Source organism: Entelurus aequoreus, linkage group LG10 (genome assembly GCF_033978785.1).
Source record: "Entelurus aequoreus isolate RoL-2023_Sb linkage group LG10, RoL_Eaeq_v1.1, whole genome shotgun sequence".
NCBI classification, from domain to species: domain Eukaryota; kingdom Metazoa; phylum Chordata; class Actinopteri; order Syngnathiformes; family Syngnathidae; genus Entelurus; species Entelurus aequoreus.
In genome coordinates, this window is record NC_084740.1 from 19465395 (window position 1) to 19486382 (window position 20988).

The 20988-nt window shown below is 38.4% G+C and overlaps 1 protein-coding gene across 2 annotated transcripts in view; it reads right to left on the reverse strand.

Moving 5' to 3' along the window:
• Positions 1 to 20988, reverse strand: part of clasrp (CLK4-associating serine/arginine rich protein) — a 35082-nt gene that overhangs the window by 4900 nt on the left and 9194 nt on the right. Inside the window, exons 8-19 of one of the 2 annotated variants that reach the window (XM_062060246.1) lie at positions 20872 to 20968; positions 18816 to 18894; positions 18666 to 18739; positions 17587 to 17628; positions 17319 to 17507; positions 16754 to 17032; positions 7715 to 7900; positions 7585 to 7624; positions 6628 to 6688; positions 4111 to 4169; positions 3977 to 4023; positions 3783 to 3868 (exon numbers count right to left, since the gene is read on the reverse strand). In XM_062060246.1, coding sequence (XP_061916230.1) covers positions 3783 to 3868; positions 3977 to 4023; positions 4111 to 4169; positions 6628 to 6688; positions 7585 to 7624; positions 7715 to 7900; positions 16754 to 17032; positions 17319 to 17507; positions 17587 to 17628; positions 18666 to 18739; positions 18816 to 18894; positions 20872 to 20968 — 1239 coding nt within the window. Of the gene's footprint in view, positions 1 to 3782; positions 3869 to 3976; positions 4024 to 4110; positions 4170 to 6627; positions 6689 to 7580; positions 7625 to 7714; positions 7901 to 16753; positions 17033 to 17318; positions 17508 to 17586; positions 17629 to 18665; positions 18740 to 18815; positions 18895 to 20871; positions 20969 to 20988 lie in introns of those variants that run through there. The other variant, XR_009827452.1, reaches the window with a different exon arrangement.

Genomic DNA, 20988 nt, shown 5'->3' on the forward strand with positions numbered 1-20988 from the left:
AAATTGTTCACACATTGCACAGCTTTTATTTTTCTATCAATACACATTATGCCTAGAAGGCAGGGAGTAACTCAACCCTCTTGAATAGTTTCTACCTCAGTTTGTATGGTTTGTTGACTTAGCACAGGGTTATGTGGAAATTAACAGTGAGGTAGTTGATACCGAGAAGAGTTTTTATTTAGATTTTTTGTTCAATCCTAGATGGGCTGTGACTTAAAGTTGAATAGCTTTGTAGATAAACTGACATTAAGTCTAAGATCATTTTGTTTTTGAAACTGCACCAATTTTTTCCTCAGAATTTTACTATAGAAGTGTTTTGTCAAGAAGATTATTTGTGATATGTACATTTTCCAAATGTGCTTGTTCTATTTTGGGCCGAAGTAAAACAAAGAAAACAATCTGAAGTTGTATTTTTAAGTTATTATTCCATGATTTTACACGTCCGGCCCACGCGGGAATAGATTTTCCTCCACACGGCCTTGAGCTAAAATGAGTTCGACACCCCTGATCTGGAGCTTTAAGCACTGAAAAGTAAAAAAAAAAAAAAAACATCTATGAGTTACTTTTAAGACTTTAATGGCTGAGACCCTTTTTGGGTCATAGGACCTATAAGATTCATAACATTTAGAGAATCCCAAAGGATTAGGAGAACAGATTTAACAATAACCTCCCTGCTTGGCACTCAGCAACAAAGGGTTGGAGTTGGGGGTTAAATCACCAAAATGATTCCCGGGCGCGGCGCCGCTGCTGCCCACTGCTCCCCAAGGGGATGGGACAAATGCAGAGGACAAATTTCACCACATCTAGTGTGTGTGTGACAATCATTGGTACTTTAATCTTAATCTTTAAAAAATACATGTTTACATTTGTCACAATAACATGTTTAACTTTGTAAAACTGATCAGAAAAAAATGTTGGCTTTGATTGACTTTCCTGATTGTCAATTACAAGCAGTATGTCTCATACAGGCAGTGTTGGGTTAGTTACTGAAAACCAGTAACTAGTTACAGTTACTAGTTACTTTATTTCAAAAGTAACTCAGTTACTAACTCAGTTACTTACACCAAAAAGTAATGTGTTACTGTGAGAAGTAACTATTTAGTTACTTATTTTCTTCTTCTTTTTTTTTTTAAAGCTCCCATTAATGCCCTTTTAGCCTTCATTTCAGTACTGTTATTGCACAGGAGAATAATACAATCTGTTGATCAGCGCTAGGAATTTTCAAAATGGGGTCCCAGGGACCCCATCAAGTCATAAAAATGGGATCCTACAGTAAATTTTTGGGGTCCCACTTTTTTGTAAGCATTTTAAAGGGAAAAAAAAGATAAACCTATGCATTATCCTGTTATATCTCACATTCTATATTGTGTTTTGGAAAAAGGTTATCGTAAACGTTACTTAATTCATATAAATAAATAATAAAAAAAAGAAAACAAATTTGTATTCAGTTATAAACATTCATTCACTTTCCTCTTTCCTTCATGGATCTAAACTTTACTGCTGCTGGTAGTTTTTTCTATGTTTTTTTTAATAAGTTGTAGGTGTATTTATTTTAGTATAAAAGTGTAAAAATTGTTTTGCTTCGGTCATGAAATGACACACACAGCGCCTCTTCTCTTGTCCCCGTTGTGAGACAGGAAGAATCAGAAGGACGACACTGCAACTCTCCAATAAAACACACTCAGATCATCCGTTTCTAGCCGATACTACATAAAAAAATAACGTAAAATAACGCAGTAACGCATCATGTAGTAACTGTAACTGAGTTACTGAATATAAAAAATAACGCATTAGACTACTAGTTACCGTCGAAACTAATGGCGTCACAGTAATGCGTTTCTTTGTAACGCGTTAGTCCCAACACGGCATACAGGTACATTAACGCACATTATATCATGTCTTAAACCTTATTGAACGACCGAACATGAAGCGGTTTATTCACAAAATATCGGCTTCATTTTGTCCACCAGCAGAGACGCAAGCGTGCGATTTATGACACGCACGGGTGATTAAATCTAAATTATCTTCCATGTAAGCGTGCTCTGCTTTTAAATATCATGTACACATCATTGTACATGTAATATATCACTGTATTAAAGCACAGATGTGTTATAATAGGATAAAGTCATCTTAATGTGGGTCAAAACACACCTGAAAGTGACTCCATTTCTTCATAGCTTGTGGTGCAATGCATGTTCCTCATTAGAGATTAAAAAGGACATTAATTCAATTAAAAAACAAAGCGTTAAAATAGGACTGTTATTATTAATCGTAATTTAACGCGATAATATGACCCATTAATTAAAATAATTAGTTTTATTCAACCTGAGACGGCGGGCAGCTACTAAAGTAACCGCTGCGACTAAGTGGAGACTATGGAGTATAAAACTGCATGTACGCTATTCGCATGTATTATTATATACCGTATTTTTCGAATTATAAGACGATATTTTTCCCCCCACCGCTTTGTACCCTGCGGCTTATAAAACGGTGCATCTAATCTATGGATTTTTCTTCCATAGGGTTAACCCTTGTGTGGTGTTCGGGTCTATGGGATCCGTTTTTCATTTTTTATTAATGGCCATAATGTTTTGTATTCAACAAATATTTTTCATAGAACACTGATCAAGACATTGAAAAGGTGTGTTATTGTTTGAGCTATGGCACCGTCTTTTGGACGAGTCGGCTCACTGCAGGTGCTGCGGGTTGACAATGTACTTCCCGTTTCGGGCCAGAAGTAAATTTGTCCACAGCGCTTCTGCTCACAAGGATTCTTCATTCATCCCTCCGAGCAAAGTTTGTCAGTTTTACTATACAACTGAAACAATTCATACTTACTAAACTGTCCCATGTGTGATGTCTGTCGGAGTGTTTTCATGCACATTTGTACGTGCTATCGTAATGTAATCAAGCTTGCGTCGTTAGCATTAGCAAATATGCTAACACGTTTACAAGTGTCTGTTAGTATTATTAACTTATAATGGCATTCTTTTTGTGTTGTTTCAGTTTTGTAAATCCACCAAAACTTCACCGTGGAGTTATTGAGTCTGTTTATCTGATTGGAGAGCTAGCTTCCACAGCTAGTGGGTCCATGACCATGACTTCTGTTTTGTTTGATCAGCCGTTTTACTGCAGTGTACAGTTAAAGTTAAGTTAAAGTACCAATGATTGTCACACACACACTAGGTGTAGTGAAATTTGTCCTCTGCATTTGACCCATCCCCTTGTTCACCTTCTGGGAGGTGAGGGGAGCAGCGAGCAACAGTGGGCAGCAGCGGTGGCCGCGCCCGGGAATAATTTTTTGGTGATTTAACCCCCAATTCCAACCCTTGATGCTGAGTGTCAAGCAGGGAGGTAATGGCTCATATTTTTATAGTCTTTGGTATGACTCGGCCGGAGTTTGAACTCACAACCTACCGATCTCAGGGCGGACACTAGGCCACAGAGTAGGTGAACAGGTACTTTTTGGAAACAATTAAGGTATGTAAATAAACGTCTAAACTTATATCTATGGTTTAAAATCCAGTGCGGCTAATATATGTACAAATATATTTTTCTTCTAAAATGTGGTGGGTGCGGCTTAAAAACGTTCTATATAGCCCAGAAAATACAGTATATTCTGAACTAATGTTAAAATTATGACCCACTACTGGCCATTGGTGGTTTACGTCAACAACAGCTACCTTTTTTTTCATGTCAAGAGAAAAGCATTAATTATGAAGCTTTGCTTTGTGAGGCCTCCACGTAGCTGCTGGCCATAAAGAGAGACCCCAAAGTCTTACCATATTTGGAGGGAGAGGGCGAGTGGCTCTGCCGGCCGTACTGTCGCTCCCATTCATCCCGCTCTTTCTCGCGCCGCTCACGCTCCCTAAACAGAAAGCCTTGGGGTCAGACGGTTGCAAAACACTCAAATACCAAACAGTCCACCTGCACACACACACACACACACACACACGCAAAACACACACACACTTACTTCATGCGTATCTTGCGTGCCATGGCTCGCAGTTCTCCCTCTCGCTCCTGTAAAATACCCACAGAGCAATAAGAGGAAATGGAGGAGAATGGAGCCGTTGTTGTTGTTGCTGCACTAAATTCAACTCGACACACCTGTCGTTTATTCTCCTGTTGTTGGATCTTCACCTGGGCTGCTTTCTTATCCGCCTTGGCTGCAAGAGGAAAAATAACCCGATATTACAAATAAAAATATGTGGGTTAATAAAATATAAATACAGTGGTACCTCAACTTAAGAGCTTTTCCAGATAAAAGCCGTCCTTTAGCTAATTGCAATGCTTAACCTCTTAAGGCCCAAGTTGTTTGTTTACATGCTTTTTTTTAATGTATTTTTGCTATTTGGGCTTATTGGACCCTAATTACAATAAAAACTAAGAATCATCTTTTTATATGATGTACTTAGTCCATAAGTACACAAATGTGTACTTCATGTTTAGTGACATGCTAATTCAAATTTTTACACTTTTTTCCCCCAAATTCCATTGTATGCTATACTCTTCTGACACCACCAGATGGCAGTATAAGTGTCCACATAAGCGGCCATAAGACCCCAATTCAGTAGTGTACACAATTTTGGAAATAAGAGCTAAAAGGTGCTGTCCACGCATGTATCCACTAAGGCTTTAGCGGTTTTAAAGTGGAAAGCAAAAATTTGAGTTACCGGCATTCCCGCCATTAGTTGGCGTAGCACATGCCAGGCAAGAGCCGGCCAAAACATCTGATTTTACTCGCTAGGATTAGCTTATAGCTAGATATCGCCATAACTTTGTTTTTCCAACCATGGAAAGGAAGAAAGTGAGTGTGAAAGACGGTGCTGAGGAGAAGAAGTGGATGATAAGTAAGATTAATCGAATAAAAAATAAAAAACACCCAAAAACATGACTTAGCATGTAGCTAGAGAACTTGGTGAAGCAGTTTTAGCATAGCCAAAAAAAACACCAGCCACGGATGTTAAAATTATATCTAAACAGCAAATATTTATCCATGAAACTATGGAGAAGCTGCTGATGGTGTGTTTGACGGATAAGCAGCTGGAAGGAGATATCGTAGAAGTCCATTCTCCAAGGTAAATGCTGTTTATTATTATTACATGACTTCATAAAACTACTGTAGTTGTTTAAAGTATATTCTATTGTCTTGTTCTTATACAATATTTATCTAAAATGTTGTTTTTCTTTTTAAAAGGCATGTTACATGTTAAAATTATGCAGTTTTGTGGGAGGACCAATCACCAATAAATTGATTTCAATTCATTTTAATGGGAGACGATTTGAGATAGTTTCAATTCATTTTAATGGGAGACGATTTGAGATAGTTGTCTCTCGCCACACCGCGCTTCAAATATTGCTAATTTTTTTAAGCCTACTCTATATTTTTGCTAGTTTAACGAAGTAAAAATGGCTAAATAAACTAGAAATATCAATAATACAGTAGTATTGGCCTCTAGAGAAGACCAAACTAATCAGAGTGTACAGTTCAGTGCTGTGGCCACTGATTGGCTCAGCCTTAGCAGCATTACTATATTGAAATAAAAGAGTGTAAAGGTGAATAATGATGTTATTTCATGTATAGAGGGCTCTCATAATGTTATAAAATGTATTTAAAAGGTTATAAACAGGTTTTTATGCCCTATATATATATAAATATTTTATTTAAAATGAAAGATTCCTACTTTGCGGAAACTTAATTTATCGCGGTCATGTCCGGAACCAGTAATTAGCGATAAACGAGGGACGATTGTACAAGCGTTTTGAGTTAAGAGCTCGGTCACAGACCAAATAAGCTTGTAAATTGAGGTACTACTGCCATGAAACTATGGAGAAGCTGCTGATGGTGTGTTTGACGGATAAGCAGCTGGAAGGAGATATCATAGAAGTCCATTCTCCAAGGTAAATACTGTACATTATTATTACATGACTCCATAAAACTACTGTAGTTGTTTAAAGTATATTATATTGTATTGTTCTTATACAATATTTTCATCTAAAATGTTGGGTTTTTTTTTTTAAAGGCATGTTACATGTTAAAATTATGCAGTTTTGTGGGAGGACCAATCACCAATTTCAATTCATTTTAATGGGAGACGATTTGAGATAGTTGTCCCTCGCCACACCGCGCTTCAAATATTGTGGCTTCACCACATTGCAGATTTTTTTAAGCCTACTCTATATTTTTGTTAGTTTAACTAAGTAAAAATGGCTAAATAAACTACAAATAACAATAATACAGTAGTGTTGGCCACTAGAGAAGACCAAACTAATCAGAGTGTACTGTTCAGTGCTGTGGCTCAGCCTTAGCAGCATTACTATATTGGAATAAAAGAGTGTAAAGGTGACAAAATTATATTTTTTCATGTCTAGAGGGCTCTCACAATGTTATAAAATGTATTTAAAAGGTTGTAAACAGGTTTTTATGCCCTACATATGAACATTTATGTTTTAAAATTAAAGATTCCTACTTTGCGGAAACTTAATTTATCGCGGTCATGTCCGGTAAACCAGTAATTAGCGATAAACGAGGGACGATTGTACAAGTGTTTTGAGTTAAGAGCTCGATCACAGAACAAATAAGCTTGTAAATTGAGGTACTACTGCATATTGCTGTGCACTTACACTGCTTGTTGAGGGCCTTCTGCATGCGTAATTTGAGCTTCTCCTGCGGCGTCAGCTTGGACTGTGGGTGACACCAGTGTTAGCAGCTGGATAAAATTGTTTTAAAATGTGCTATGACACAATTTGGAAAATGTCCCTTTTAACACGAGCTAGTGTTTGTGGAATATTATGTTGGAAAGACAACAGGTATGCAAAGTACTTTAGTGGCGGTAGCGTCAGGAGCCTCCACACAAGTGTCCAGTAAATTTGGAATACACCAAACAGTGTCAAGGGAGATTAATGCAGCAGGACAGCTGAGGGAGCAGCGAGGTACGCTACGTGAAACAAGAGCAAGTTCAGGTCCAGCGAGTTCACTAAAGAGCCAGTGGCATTTTGTGGCCGGCACACCCAGCAGTGGGCTGTTCAAACCTGGCCAGGCAAGAAAAACTGCAGGTCACAACACCGCAGGCAAGTCAAACACGGGAGCACAACTCAAACTGAGAGCTGGCGTGTATGCAAAGCTCCTCTTCTCTGCCAGGAGAAGCAGCAGCGAGGAGGGCAGCCAAACGTCCAGAGTGATTGACAGGAAACGACAATCTCACCTAATGATCTCACCGCTTAAAACCGTAGGACATTAAAAAACTTCATTTGTTCAAAACAAGCCCAGACGTTTGTCCAGAACACACCCAGCAAGTTGCTAACAAGAACCTGGCTCAGAATATTTACGAACACGTAAACAATATGAACAAGCACACTCAACACAACACCTGAAGTCCACTTTAAGTGCACTGGAGCAACACAAGTCAGTGAAGTCATGTTAGATGGAGGCTAAGGGTGGAGGAGCTAAACAAGACAAGAATGATTATTTTGAGGGGCGTATCTGTCCCCATGTGGTGGACACCATGTCAGCCTGTCAGGGATGAGGGAGGCGTAGTAGGCTTAAGCAAGAAACCTCAGCGAGATCAAATTCTTACTGACTTTGGCAGCTCCCGTCTTTTTACCACACGGTGTTTCAGGCCTGCAGGGACGACATGGGCGGTTAGCCGGGGAGGGACGTGTGCCACGACCAAGACAATTTCATCTCTATCAGATGCCTTCATGGTCTTACTTTCTTAGTTTGTCGGTAATTGCTTTTGAAGGAACAGGGGGTCCTTTTTGCTCGGGGGAGGGGCTGGGGTTGAGACGGCTGGGGGACGGCGAGGGACTGCGACTGACACTCTCGCCGCGCCGGTGACTGCCACTGCGCCGGACGCTTCGCCGCGAGGAACCCCCCTGTCGTGAGCTGGAGCGGGATCTGGTGAAAAGCAGTGCAAGAAGTCAGGTCATGGCTACACATTAAAAACTCAAGAACATTTTCTTTACCTCAGACGTGTCAACATGACCATATTTTGTGCCCCCTAGCTTAACTTTACAGTGTAAATACAGCCTATGCACACTGGTGGGCTATTAGTTGAGTTGAGTTTGTGTTTATTCGTGTCAACATGACCATATTTTGTACCCCCTAACTTAACTTTACAGTGTAAATACAGCCTATGCACACTGGTGGGCTATTAGTTGAGTTGAGTTTGTGTTTATTCGGAACATGCAAGCATACAACATGATACATCACAATTTCCAGTTTCTCTATTTAACATGTTCGAAAAGGAGTAGGAAGAAGCAGAGCTTATTTAATCCTACTCCTTTTCCATTACATAGCAGTTGCTAACACTTTTGTTTGTTGTCATTATTTATGTTTCCATCTGAGAAGTATTGGGGGGTAATCCCTCCTTGTTTTTGTCTAATAATGGACTGTAATATTATTTTCTTATTTTTATACTTTTTGTACTTATTTTCTGCCTCCGTAGTTCTTTGTGTAATACATTTTCTATACAATGTATTCTTATTACAAGCATTTTTTAATCCTATTACCATCCATGGTCCATCCATTAGTTGAATATATTGTGGCGATCTTGAGTCCCACTAGACAAATCACTAACTACACCACGTTGTGAAAACAAAATGACAGCACAACATTGACACATAAGCACACAGCAACTACTACTGCTACAGGATATAATAAACCACATTAATTCCACACATAAACACGTCATTTTAGCAACTTTTTACAAAACATGTACAGCAAAGCTTGCTGGGAAACTGGAAGCACTCTGTGCGACGGGAATGACTCCTGCTCCAAGAATTATTTTTCGGCACCTTTTTGTAAATAGTTGCTGAAAATACATTGTTATTGTTTGTTATCCTTCAGTAGTAGTAGTAGTTGCCATGAGTGTGTGTTATCTACCTGTTGCATCTTAAGTAGCTGTGTGATTGGGGTTAATAGGAGTGTGCCAGTACATCCATCCATCCATTTTCTACCGCTTGTCCCTTTTTGGGTACATTGATTCTTAAATGCATCGCCATATGACACTTAGGGCAGTTTCTTTTAGCTGCAGGCATTACACTACAGGCTTTTCTCACTCTTTCTTGTTTCTCCTTCTCACAGAGAAATAAAACAAGCGCACCTTGTTACATACGTCACATACTGTCGCACATGCAACGTCATGCGCCCTCGCGGAGCAGAGAGGTAGCGGAATGGTTTACGTTAGCAGTGGCAGGTGGTGCAAGCGGAGCAGTGCGAGTGGTAATACGAGAGAGAGAAGGTGCGAATCTGGCAAAAAATGAAGGAAGAATTAATTCCCCAGAAAAACAGCAGGGGGTCCATCGTCTGGCGGTGGTTTGGCTTCAAGCGGGAAGATGTTGAACAGAGAACTGTAATATGTCAAGTATGCGGCAAAAGCGTTGCTACAAAAAGTAGCATTACTTCTAATTTGTAGCATAATTTGAAAAGTCACCTGCTAGAGAATGAAGAGTGCTTGAAACTCTGCATGTCAACGTCTCGGCCGGTACCAAACCCACAAAATGTCGAAGCAACCAGCACTGACCCAATTTAGCCTGACGTCTTCCATTTCCACATCAACACCGTATGAAAAAAATAGTCAACAACAGAAGGCGATAACGTCCGCAGTAACCTACAACATAGTGAAGGACATACACTATTTGATTTCCTATTATGCAGCTCATTTTTATTTTACACTTTTTGAAATATCTTGTGTGACATCATGCAAAAAAAGTGCACTTTATTTGTTTTAAACTATTGTAGTGGCGTTCTGTACAAAAAGTGCACTTTAATTTAGTGTTATTTTGATATGTCATCTTAGTGACATCATGCACAAAAGTGCACTCATAGCTTGTTGTAAAATGTCTCCGACAATCTTGGACTTTCTGTTTTGAAATGACATGAATGTTTGTGCCACTGCTTAATAACTGTTTAATAAATACAGTTTTGGTAAATTGACTTAGTTGTGATTTCCATCTCTGCATGAAAGTTTAAAATGAGCATATATTAATGCAGTATGAACAAGAATGTTTTAATGTAGACACAGAATCATCATACTGCTGTGATTATATGCAAAGACGCCTTTTCTTTGTGAGGATTATGAGACATTATTCATCTAAATGGGAAATATGAATCGGCATCCTAATGACAGCAGGCCTTGCACAGTAAGTGATGTTTTATTATGTTTCCTGGCTCTCATAAAGTTTGCAATAAGTAATAATCAGTGATGAAGGATAACCAAAAAAGCAAACGTTGTGATGTCGATGCCTTTTTGAAATTAATACGCCACGTGTGCTTAAAATGATCAAATTACGTAAATATTATAAATGTGCTCGTTACTACATTACATAAATACTGACATCATGTATATAAAACCTCAATGGAGATGTTTAGATGTTTCTGCGAGGCTCCCACAGGCTCCATTGTAAGCAAACTTTTGATCGCATTTATTTAATATTTAGAATGCAAAAACAATAACATCCGTAATGTCTTTTATAAGGATTGTGAACAATAGGCAAAATTCCCCCCCAAAAAGTGCAGTTCCCCTTTAAGAAAATCTATTTTCCATGACAGCCAAATCATATAAACACAACTGCAGCACCTGGAAGTTAGCTGGAAAGGAAAAAAAGTCACCTGGAAAGTTTAAAGGGACAGAATCATAACACACTGTTAGCAAACATGGCGGCAGTTAACGCGCTGTCGACTGTCAATGAGCGCGGGGTTGAGTCTTGAGGGTCAAAATCCAGCGTGTTTTTCGAACAGATTTTAAGCTCTGAAACCTACCTTTACCAAATAAAATGGAAGAGTATAAACATATTTAAACACTCAAAGAAAATAATATGGGTCTTAAGAAAGCAGAACAATATCTAGTGTTTATTCTGGGATTGAACCAAGAACCTCAGGGCTCTTGGTTCGATCCCCAGCTTCCGCCATCCTAGTTACGTCCGTTGTGTCCTTGAGCAAGACACGTCACCCTTGCTCCTGATGGGCAGCTCCCGCCTTCAGTGTGTGAGTACCTTGAAGGTAGAAAAGCGCTACACAAGTATAACCCATTTACCCTTTAAAATAGTAGATTTATGTATTTTTATTCATTTACATAAAACTTGGTTGAAAGATTTCAGCACTTTTTGACCGCATTCAACAATACTGTCTTAATAATAACTGTGATATAAAATGTTCATATCATTACAACACTAGTCTGATATGAATATATGTTAACCAAGGTAAATTAGTTTGTTGACTTTATTTAATGGATGCTTTCAAATATACAATTGTTTAAAAAAAATCCTACATCAGGGGAACTAATTGCTGTTATTTCATGTTTATGTAAATATATATATATATATATATATATATATATATATATATATATATATATATATATATATATATATATATATATATATATATATATATATATATATATATATATATATATATATATATATATATATATATATATATTTAGAAGTGTTTTATGCTTTATAAAAATATTTGATTTATTTATAGGGATGTCCTGATCAAAATATTACACCTCCTCCGATCCAATTTTGCCCTCCGATTATAGAACCAAAAATGTTTTATAGCAAGAGCCTCGGGCTGCACAATTTTGAGAAACAAACTAATTGCGATTTTTCCCTCCAAAATTGCGATTTTTACATTTTATACATATAAATCCATAAACCTGTGAAAATAACGAGTGAAGGAAGAGCTGTTACTTTTAGACTGTCAATCAACATTCTTGTCTCAAGGTGCAACACATTAGAACAATATGCAATAATTTACTTTAAGAATATTTGGGTTTATGCAGACAGACTCAGAGCTTTTGTTTACATCATGCCCTTAAACTGCTCTGCATTTTTTTCCTCAATTGGAAAAACTAGGTCGGGTAGTCTTTTTTTTTTATTGCCATCATGTGATCACGGTATTCTTGCTCCTTCGTCCGTATTGATGGGCTCATGTTGCCCATACGATTTGAAGCTGAAATATTACCACAATAGGACATTTGGGTTTCAAATCAGACTTTTTCTCTCCTAAATGTTGTTACTTAGCGGCACTTCTCACTAACGAGTCTCTCTATACCTCTTTCCTGTTTGGTAAAGCTGGCGGTCTCGCTGTCTGCCCACCAACACAAAGATTGTGAATGACTGAAAAGAGGGCTCACTGCTAGGGATGATGCTCGAAACCGATTTTCCCGGTTGTTCGATAAGAAAAGAACCGAGTCCTCGGACTCGAATCCCTTTTTGAGAACCGGTACCCGTTATCGAGACCACTATAGTAAAGAAAAAGAGTTGGTTCTTTATTCGAATTCCTGGGAACAAATCCCGTCCCGACAAGAAATGCCCCGTAGGACAACACAAGAAATGAAGTCACGTAGCTCAGTCATTTGTCACGGTGGGGTGCAACGTGCTGCGGTTCGTTCTCCCGGGACGCAAAACTGACGGCTCCAGACGAAAGCGTGCAGGTAGGAGATGATTTATTTCTCATAAATCATACACATTACAACAGACAGGAACGAAACAAAAGGAAAGCGTGCCGTTCGCACGAGAAGCTAAAGCAAAAACTTACTTAGCACAGGAATACTAGAAGCTAAGGTAACTTTAGCACAGGAATCATGCGCTCGAAAACCAGAATGCCAACGTAACTGTTGCAAATGCAAACAATGAAGCCACGACAAGTGACCGGAAAAGCCAGGCTTAAATAGAGTCTCTGATGAGCAACAGGTGCGTACAAGGCAGGTGAAAATCATAAGTAACCATAGTGACTAAAACAAACCCCCGAAGTGCACAAAACAACTATGGAAGTCCAAAACTAACAGAACATAACTAAATGATCCGACAAATATATACATCATTTACTGACCTTTTTATAATAAAATATCTGTGAATTAGTATATACAACAGTTTTGTAATATGTAATTAATTAATTCAGTCATTATTAATATACTAAGATGAAGAATATCCTATTTTCAATAAGGTTGAAAGTATTTCTCATAATTCTTCTTCTTTGTACTTTGTAAGCACTATTCATTTGAACAACCTCTTAAAGTGGATCATATCAGTACAATGTTTAACTTCTTTACTTAATCCATTCCATCATTTAATTCCACATCATTTTAGCTGTTTGCAATTTTACCAAATCATCGAACTTTAATATTTTTGACTCAATAAATAAAGTGTTAGTATGTTCTCTATATCCAACATTATGTATCAGTCTAATTGATCTTTTTTGTAACACGGTTAACGAATGTAGCGCACATTTGTAGTTATTTCCTCACATTTCTGCACAATAACTCAGATATGGTAATACTATAGTAGCGAGCAGTACAGAATGTGAAGTGATTTGTTAAACCAAATATTGTGTTTTTTTCCATATACAACAACCTATCTGGACTCGATAAGAGAATCGATAAGGAAGCGGGTCGATAAGAGGATTCGATAATAGGCTCGAACTCGATAATTTCTTATCAAACATCATCCCTACTCACTGCAGTTCATTCTACTGTTAAATAAACTCGCTCAGGTGCTGAGAGCGATGAGTGAGACCTCTTTCTTCCTGTTTAAAGCGATAGACAAATAAACACAAGACTCAACAATTCTAATTGGCGAGCATGTCTGTCATTTAAATGCCGATGTTGACGTAGAAAAAAATCAACTATGCCTCTTGCGGATACGTTATCGCACTAGTTAAAACTAGGGCTGCAACTAACAACTAATTTGATAATCGATAAATCTGTCGATTATTACTTTGCTTAATCGATTAATAATCAGATAAAAGAGACAAACGACATTTCTATCCTTTCCAGTATTTTATTGAAAAAACCCAGCATACTGGCACCATACTTATTTTGATTATTGTTTTTCTGCTGTTTGTAAATGTTGCAGTTTATAAATAAAGGTTTATAAAAATTTTTAAAAAAGTAGCCTCTGTGCATCGAATCGATGACTAAATTAATCGGCAACTATTTTTATAATCGATTTAATCGATTAGTTGTTGCAGCCCTACTTAAAACAATACAATACAATAAACAAGGGCTAGGCAATATGGCACAATGAATTATCACAATAAAGTTTTCATCCCATCCATCCATCAATCATGATTAATATCACAATTATTTTTCGGATTGTCCCCTGCAGGATTATAGCGAGTATCATTGCATCCCTACGGTTTATAATTGCAGTATCATGCAACAAACCTTTCAGCCATGTTTGATCGAGGTAATACATGCTAACAGCTGACAACTGTCATTTTGTTCATATCTATATTTGTGTTGATGAGAGGTGCAACAGTACAAGTAACCCACGCTCCGGTCCGTACCTCGGTTTTAGGGACACAATTTTTCTCTTTTTTTTCCCCCGGTACATTTTGTGGGAGTAAAGATAACTTTTTTCCTCTCAAAGTTCTTTTGTTATTTTTCTTGTCATCAAAAAGTGCATTCTGCAGTAAACAATGGTGTACTGAATACTACAATACATTTACTTCAAGTTAACATTTACTAAACAACACTTTCAAATGGTATATTATTATTTGTATTCTTTGATTTCTTGTATACAGCAGTGCTTCTCATCAGTGCCTTGGTAAACGGCAAGCAGTGACCCACATCGTGGAGTTTTTAAAACTCCAATACTTAAGCATAAATGGAATAAAATTACATTAAAGTGCAGTTTGAATTTGAGGTAGTGTAAAATAATGTGTACCAACACATAAAACAAGTTTATTACAGAACAAGAAAAAGATAAATATCGATCTGATTATACCATATTAGGTATCAATAGTATCAACATCTGAATCGATCAAACGCTCTAACCCTAACCGAAACCCTAACCCTACACTTTACATTGAAGCTTTAGCTGTTAGCTTCTTGTCTCATCCTGCTCGGCATGTGTGCGTTTTTGTCGCATGCTCCGCCATTCCTTTTTCTCTAGTCCTCCAACCATAATGATACTTTAAGAAACTTAGTTAATTTTCCGGCGTGGTGGTGAGGATTAGTATCCTGGAATCGATTTCCAAGACGTCGCGTTTGTTACTGCTTGCTCTCAAATTCGACCCAGTGTTCTGGAAAGACACGCACCCTTCCTGAATTCACACACCTCCTGCAGTGTGTAACAAGAAATAAGGAACTGTAATTGTGTCTTCCTGAGCTTATGTCCCTTTTGAAAATGGGCTTGGCTGGACAGCTGACCGCCGATCAGTTAAAAAAGGCAAATATCGACCCCGACGCCATGATCGGGATGTCTCTATTATTAATAATCCTACATCGTGGAAATTAATTTACCACAGTGAGGCCTGGAATCAATTAGCCACGAAAAAACAAGGGACTGTAGCACTATTTCTTCTATGACACTGTAATATTGAGTAATGCCATCCTGACAAGCTCAATATGAGTTTCCCAAAGGCTACTAGGGCTGCAACTAACGGTTAATTTGATAATCGATTAATCTGTCGATTATTACTTTGATTAATCGATTAATAATCGGATAAAAGAGACAAACTACCTTTCTATCCTTTCCAGTATTTTATTGAAAAAACCCAGCATACTGGCACCATGTTCTGGACATTATGGGTTCAGCATACACCAATAATAACACAGAAATGTAACTCATCAGATCAGAACTGAATCAGATATTGTACACGTTTCTGTTGTGAATAATAAAGGATTCATTTTAGGCTGCCTCTGAACAATAGCATGAAATATTCCAGCACCTTCATAACGTTTAGTTATACTAAAGCGTCACTCAAATCTAAATATATTTATATAGCTTTATCGGGCCCGGCTACATTGATCCATTATGAAACCCACCTGAGATACTTCTGTCCGTTACGTTTATTTCGAAATTGGTAACAGTGCGTTTTCGCTCTAAAAAACGGAGTCAAATGTGCCGGAGACACATTATCAGCCCCGCGTTGCAACAAAGACATAACGTTAACGTTACTCACAAAAAAGCTGAACTCATGAATGCTTGTTGCAACTATGGACTTAAAAAGTTACGTAGCGTGAGTTCTTCCCTTCATCCATGGCTCCAACATGTTTCTTCTTCAGGTGCTCCTGAAGTAATGTTGTACTTCCGTGCCATTTTGCAGGAAACGGTCTTCTTTGAAGTCTTTAAAGTAAAGTGTTCCCACACTTTTGACGACTAAGGTCGTACACTTTTCCCCATTGAAGAAATAACCTCAAGATGTTTTTCCGCTGAACTATCCGTACTGTTTTCCTGCGCCATTTTTCGAACGTTTCCAGCAAAGGAGACGTCGTCGTCACGTGAGCTGCACATGACCACATCATTGGCTAGCTTACGCCACCTCATGAGACGTAGCCTCAGCGCCGCCCTGGCGCTGTTTTGTACTGTTTTTGTATTTATTTTGATTATTGTTTCTCAGCTGTTTGTAAATGTTGCAGTTTATAAATAAAGGTTTATTAAAAAATTTTTTTTTAAAAAGCCTCTGCGCATGCGCATAGCATAGTTCCAACGAATCGATGACTAAATTAATCGCCAACTATTTTGATAATTGATTTTAATCGATTTAATCGATTAGTTGTTGCAGCCCTAAAGGCTACATCTGTTTGTTCATTCAACAAGCAAATCCCTTAGTATCTAACCATCTCCAGAGGAACTATTTTTGAATGTTTACATTCAAAAATAGCTTAGAGTCAATATAGCTGCAGGTAGAAGTCGTTGACAAATTGAGTCACGTGGCTAAAAGTTGATTCTGAAGTAAATACTTGTTGCACCCAGGACTCCCCCGAGTAACCTGAATTTGAGACCTCTGCATTACCTTGTTCGTCTCCTTGAAGTGTATCGTCTTCTCTCTTTGTCTCTCGCCCTCTCTCGGTCACGACCGTTGGATCGCGATCGGTCGCGTCTTTTTCGGGAACCTCCCCTGTCACGCGAGTAGGATCGGGAATATCGTCTCAGGCGGGAATGAGAACGACGTCCGTCCCTTCCCCGCCGTCCTCCTCGCCGGTTGCGGCGTGAACGGGAGGACGAGGAGGATGGTGATGACGAGCGTGAGGAGGAGTATGACGGGGAACGACTGGATGAGGACCTTCGTCTCCTGAACAAATACAGAAACAACGTTTAAGTAACAAAAACGCCACAGCACCTAGCCTACTGTTTGCTGTGGTCCTGATTGATCTAACTGATTCATTGCTGGTAAAATTACATGCACACAAAATGGTGTCACGTCAGTACAACTCTTGACACTCATGCACATATTAAATCTCACCTCCAATAAACAAAAAAAATATCAGCATTAAATGATGGGAATCAGCCTCTGCCAGTGATCATGTCAACGGTCAAGACTAACCAATGAAAAACCAGGAGGCGGGAAAGTTACCGACCGGGAGCCCCTGCTATGACCTGCAGGGTGTTGCGCGTTGGAGGAGGCGTGACCAGCGTGGGGGGCACCGGCTTGTGCTGCTGCGGCCGTTTCGTCATCGCTGCCTCCAAAGCTGGTGATGAAGGTGATCTTCTCTGGACCGGGCGTCCGAGAACGTGAGCGCGACTCTGAGCTGGATTCTGACGCGGACCTGAGCAAGAAATACAACCATTCTTGAGTCTAACGCACATATGCCACAATTAGGGTTAATATAGGGATGTGGAATTCACCGTTTGTAAGGATCGTATGTTGGACTGTCTCTCCTGGCGTAGCTGATTGATGAGCACAAGAAAAACATATTAAAAAAACGCATTGAGGAAGTTCCATTTTGTCGATATCTTTATAGACAATTTAGATGGGTAGGTCGTGAGTTCAAACCCCGGCCGAGTCATACCAAAGACTATAAAAATGGGACCCATTACCTCCCTGCTTGGCACTCAGCATCAAGGGTTGGAATTGGGGGTTAAATCACCAAAAATGATTCCCGGGCGCGGCCACAGCTGCTGCCCACTGCTCCCCTCACCTCCCAGGGGGTGATCAAGGGTGATGGGTCAAATGCAGAGAATAATTTCGCCACACCTAGTGTGTGTGTGACAATCATTGGTACTTTAACTTTACTGTTTATACTGCATAGCTAAACAACCAATGAATACAGGCTTTCAGGATTGAAAGACTGTGTCTGACTAATATAAAAGAGTAGCTAAATAGCCATTAAGGTTCAAGGTTCAAGGTTCAACTTTATTGTCCACACGGGGAAATTTGTCTTGGGCACAGTGCATCATTGCTTTCTTAACATACACAAAAACAACAGAACAAAAACACAAGCGCAGACACAACCACAACCAGACAACTAACATTTAAACATCAGAACATGGAGCTTGATAGACATATGTGGCACTTTGATGTAGGCATAAAATCTACAGTATGGAGATAAAGATAAAGTGCCAGTGTGCATTGCACTAGAGCTCATAGATAAAGTGCTATGTGCTAAAGTGCTTAGTTCTAAAGTGCTATGTGCTAAAAAAGTGCTAACCTATGTATTAACATTCTATTGCACCTTGTTGGTCAGCTTAATGGAGGCTGGGACAAATGATAATTTAAGGCGGTTCGATTTGCATAATTCAACTATGAATTATGTTGATCTCATTCTCAACAGAAACAGTGAATGAACTGCTTTAGTAACTTAATACACTTTAGGTAAACATGTCATGTGCTAGCTTGCAACTGACTGCTACAAGCTGACTCACAGCTAACTATCCACTCATCCTCGTTGAAATAACGACATCTTGTGGAAGTGAACTTTGTTTACCTGGGCGGGCTGATCTGTCGACCTTTTAGTCTTTTCTCTCTGAACTCTCTCCTTTGTCGTCGAGAACGGCGGCCCTGAAATTTACCCAACACGTCACACAATGACCAGAACACGAATAGACGTCGTCACAATAAAGAAATGTGTTCTTACAGAGTACATTGCTTTTTCCGCCTCCAGCGCCTTGGCATGCTTGATGGCCTCCACTTCCTCTTTGTCCTTCCTCAACATCCTGATGGATACCGTACATTTAGTCAAGCTAAATCCTTTATTAATGAATTTCTTCGTTTTATACTATTGCTCAAAAACAAACATATGACTGAAGCGCTCAGGCAATAGAACGGCCATCAAATCTACTCATTATTAGTATAGTAAAGTGCAACTTCATCTGACCTCATTAAATATTAACTATCAATGCATCAAAATTTAAGCAAACACAATATTCACATTCTTTCTGAAATGCATTGCATCATAAATCGCACAGGTGTCCTACTTAACTACAAGACTGATGTCTTACATAAATGACAAACTCAGGTTAACAGTAGTCCTTTTATAGTGGAAGTAGCGCCCTCTGCTGCCGTAAATGGGGACTACACTGCACAAAATTAGAAACTGGATGGCAGAAAACAGTGTGGTTAAAGTTACTGTCATTAATGTTACTAATTATAATGTTATGGTTACAAAAAAACACTGTGGTTAAATTGGTTTAAAAAAAAAAAAAAAAAAAAAAGGGGTGTGAAAGTTAACGCAATAATAACACGTTAACTATAAGTACCTTCAAAAGCACTCATTTTTTTAACGCACAATTACGTAACATGCATGCGTCCTGACTCCTTTTGGACCTTCGGGCCATTCCGGAGAGTGGGAAAATGTGGCTGCGTTCATTATTAACTGATGAACAACAAGCAGGAAAATAGCATTTAGAAATCGACAAATTGAAGAGTACATTATGGAAATACATGCTACATGGTACATGACAAGTTGTTCTCCCAACAAGACAAAAACTTTTTTTTTTCCATCCACAATCGCTGTGAGACGTCACATTGGATAAACAACCCGCTGCCGAGCTTCACTTCCGTCTTTAGATTAGATTAATGCATTACTAACATAAAATGTAGTTTGCTACTGTAACTGTTTTAGTACAATGGCATAAAAACTCAGCACAAAGTAAACACTGTGGGCTGAAAGTCCAGAGTCACTTTTTATCGGAAACTTTCATGCTGTCAAAACACCTTTTTTGTAAGGTAAGGTGATATTTCTATTTAAATAACTGCTAGTACATCAATTGAGGAATAGAAATAGGACATTTTATGGCAAATTGTAATAAAATGTATATTATTTTATAACCTGTTCTGATTGATAGTCCTTAATTAAGGAATGTTTAGCAGGCTGAATATTACAGTTTATTACCAGAGAAGGTGCAGACAGTTATGGACACCATTAACCTGTACAACATGTAATGTAGAGAATATCAGAGGCATTTTTTCAGGTAGAAATATAACATTTTACATGACCAAACATCTTTGACAGTCAAACCATGATCGTAACAATCCACATTGTGTGTTGTTAATGTGCGAAATTGGTAGCTAAACATGGTGTACCTATTCTCCTCTGAATGTAGTACAAGTGCTTCTAAAGCAGGAATACAAATTCTGTGTTCCTACAAAATACAAAATCTGGCAAGACAGCAACGCACTGCAGGTAATTTTTTATTGCTATTAAAAGCATGTTTAATGTCCTTTTTGTGTTGAGCGGTTTAAAAAAGCATAACGTTTAAAAAAACAAACATTTAATTGAAGCAAAGTAATTGTCCAGTCATCGAAATAAAACCTGAAAATGATCTGTTTAGGGTACACTTTTTAATGACGAAAAAGCAAATCTGCGATTGATCGCAATTAATTTTGAGTTAACTAAGAAGAAACTGCAATTAATTGTAAGACATTAAAAAATGTATATCTAAGAAAAGGTGAGCATTTTGGATGAAACAGCATTTTTCAAGGCAATTCATTACTCGGTTATTGTGGGAGTTTTTTTCTAATGAGGGACAAGCGGCAGAAAATGGATGGATGTTAATTTATTAATCATATCTCATGCTTTATAATCAATTACATTTTAAGTTAATCAGTTCTTAAACTCAAATGTTCTCTCGTCATTTTCCAAAAGTATATGTATATGACATGTCATGTTGATGTTATTGAACAAACTCTACCTGACAAAGTCTCCTTCGACCATTCCGTAGGGAGTGGCCGTTTTGTTGAGTTCCGTTTCCTGCTCCTGGTTCAGTTCGTCAATGTCAACCTCGACGTCTACAAATGCAGGCAAACAG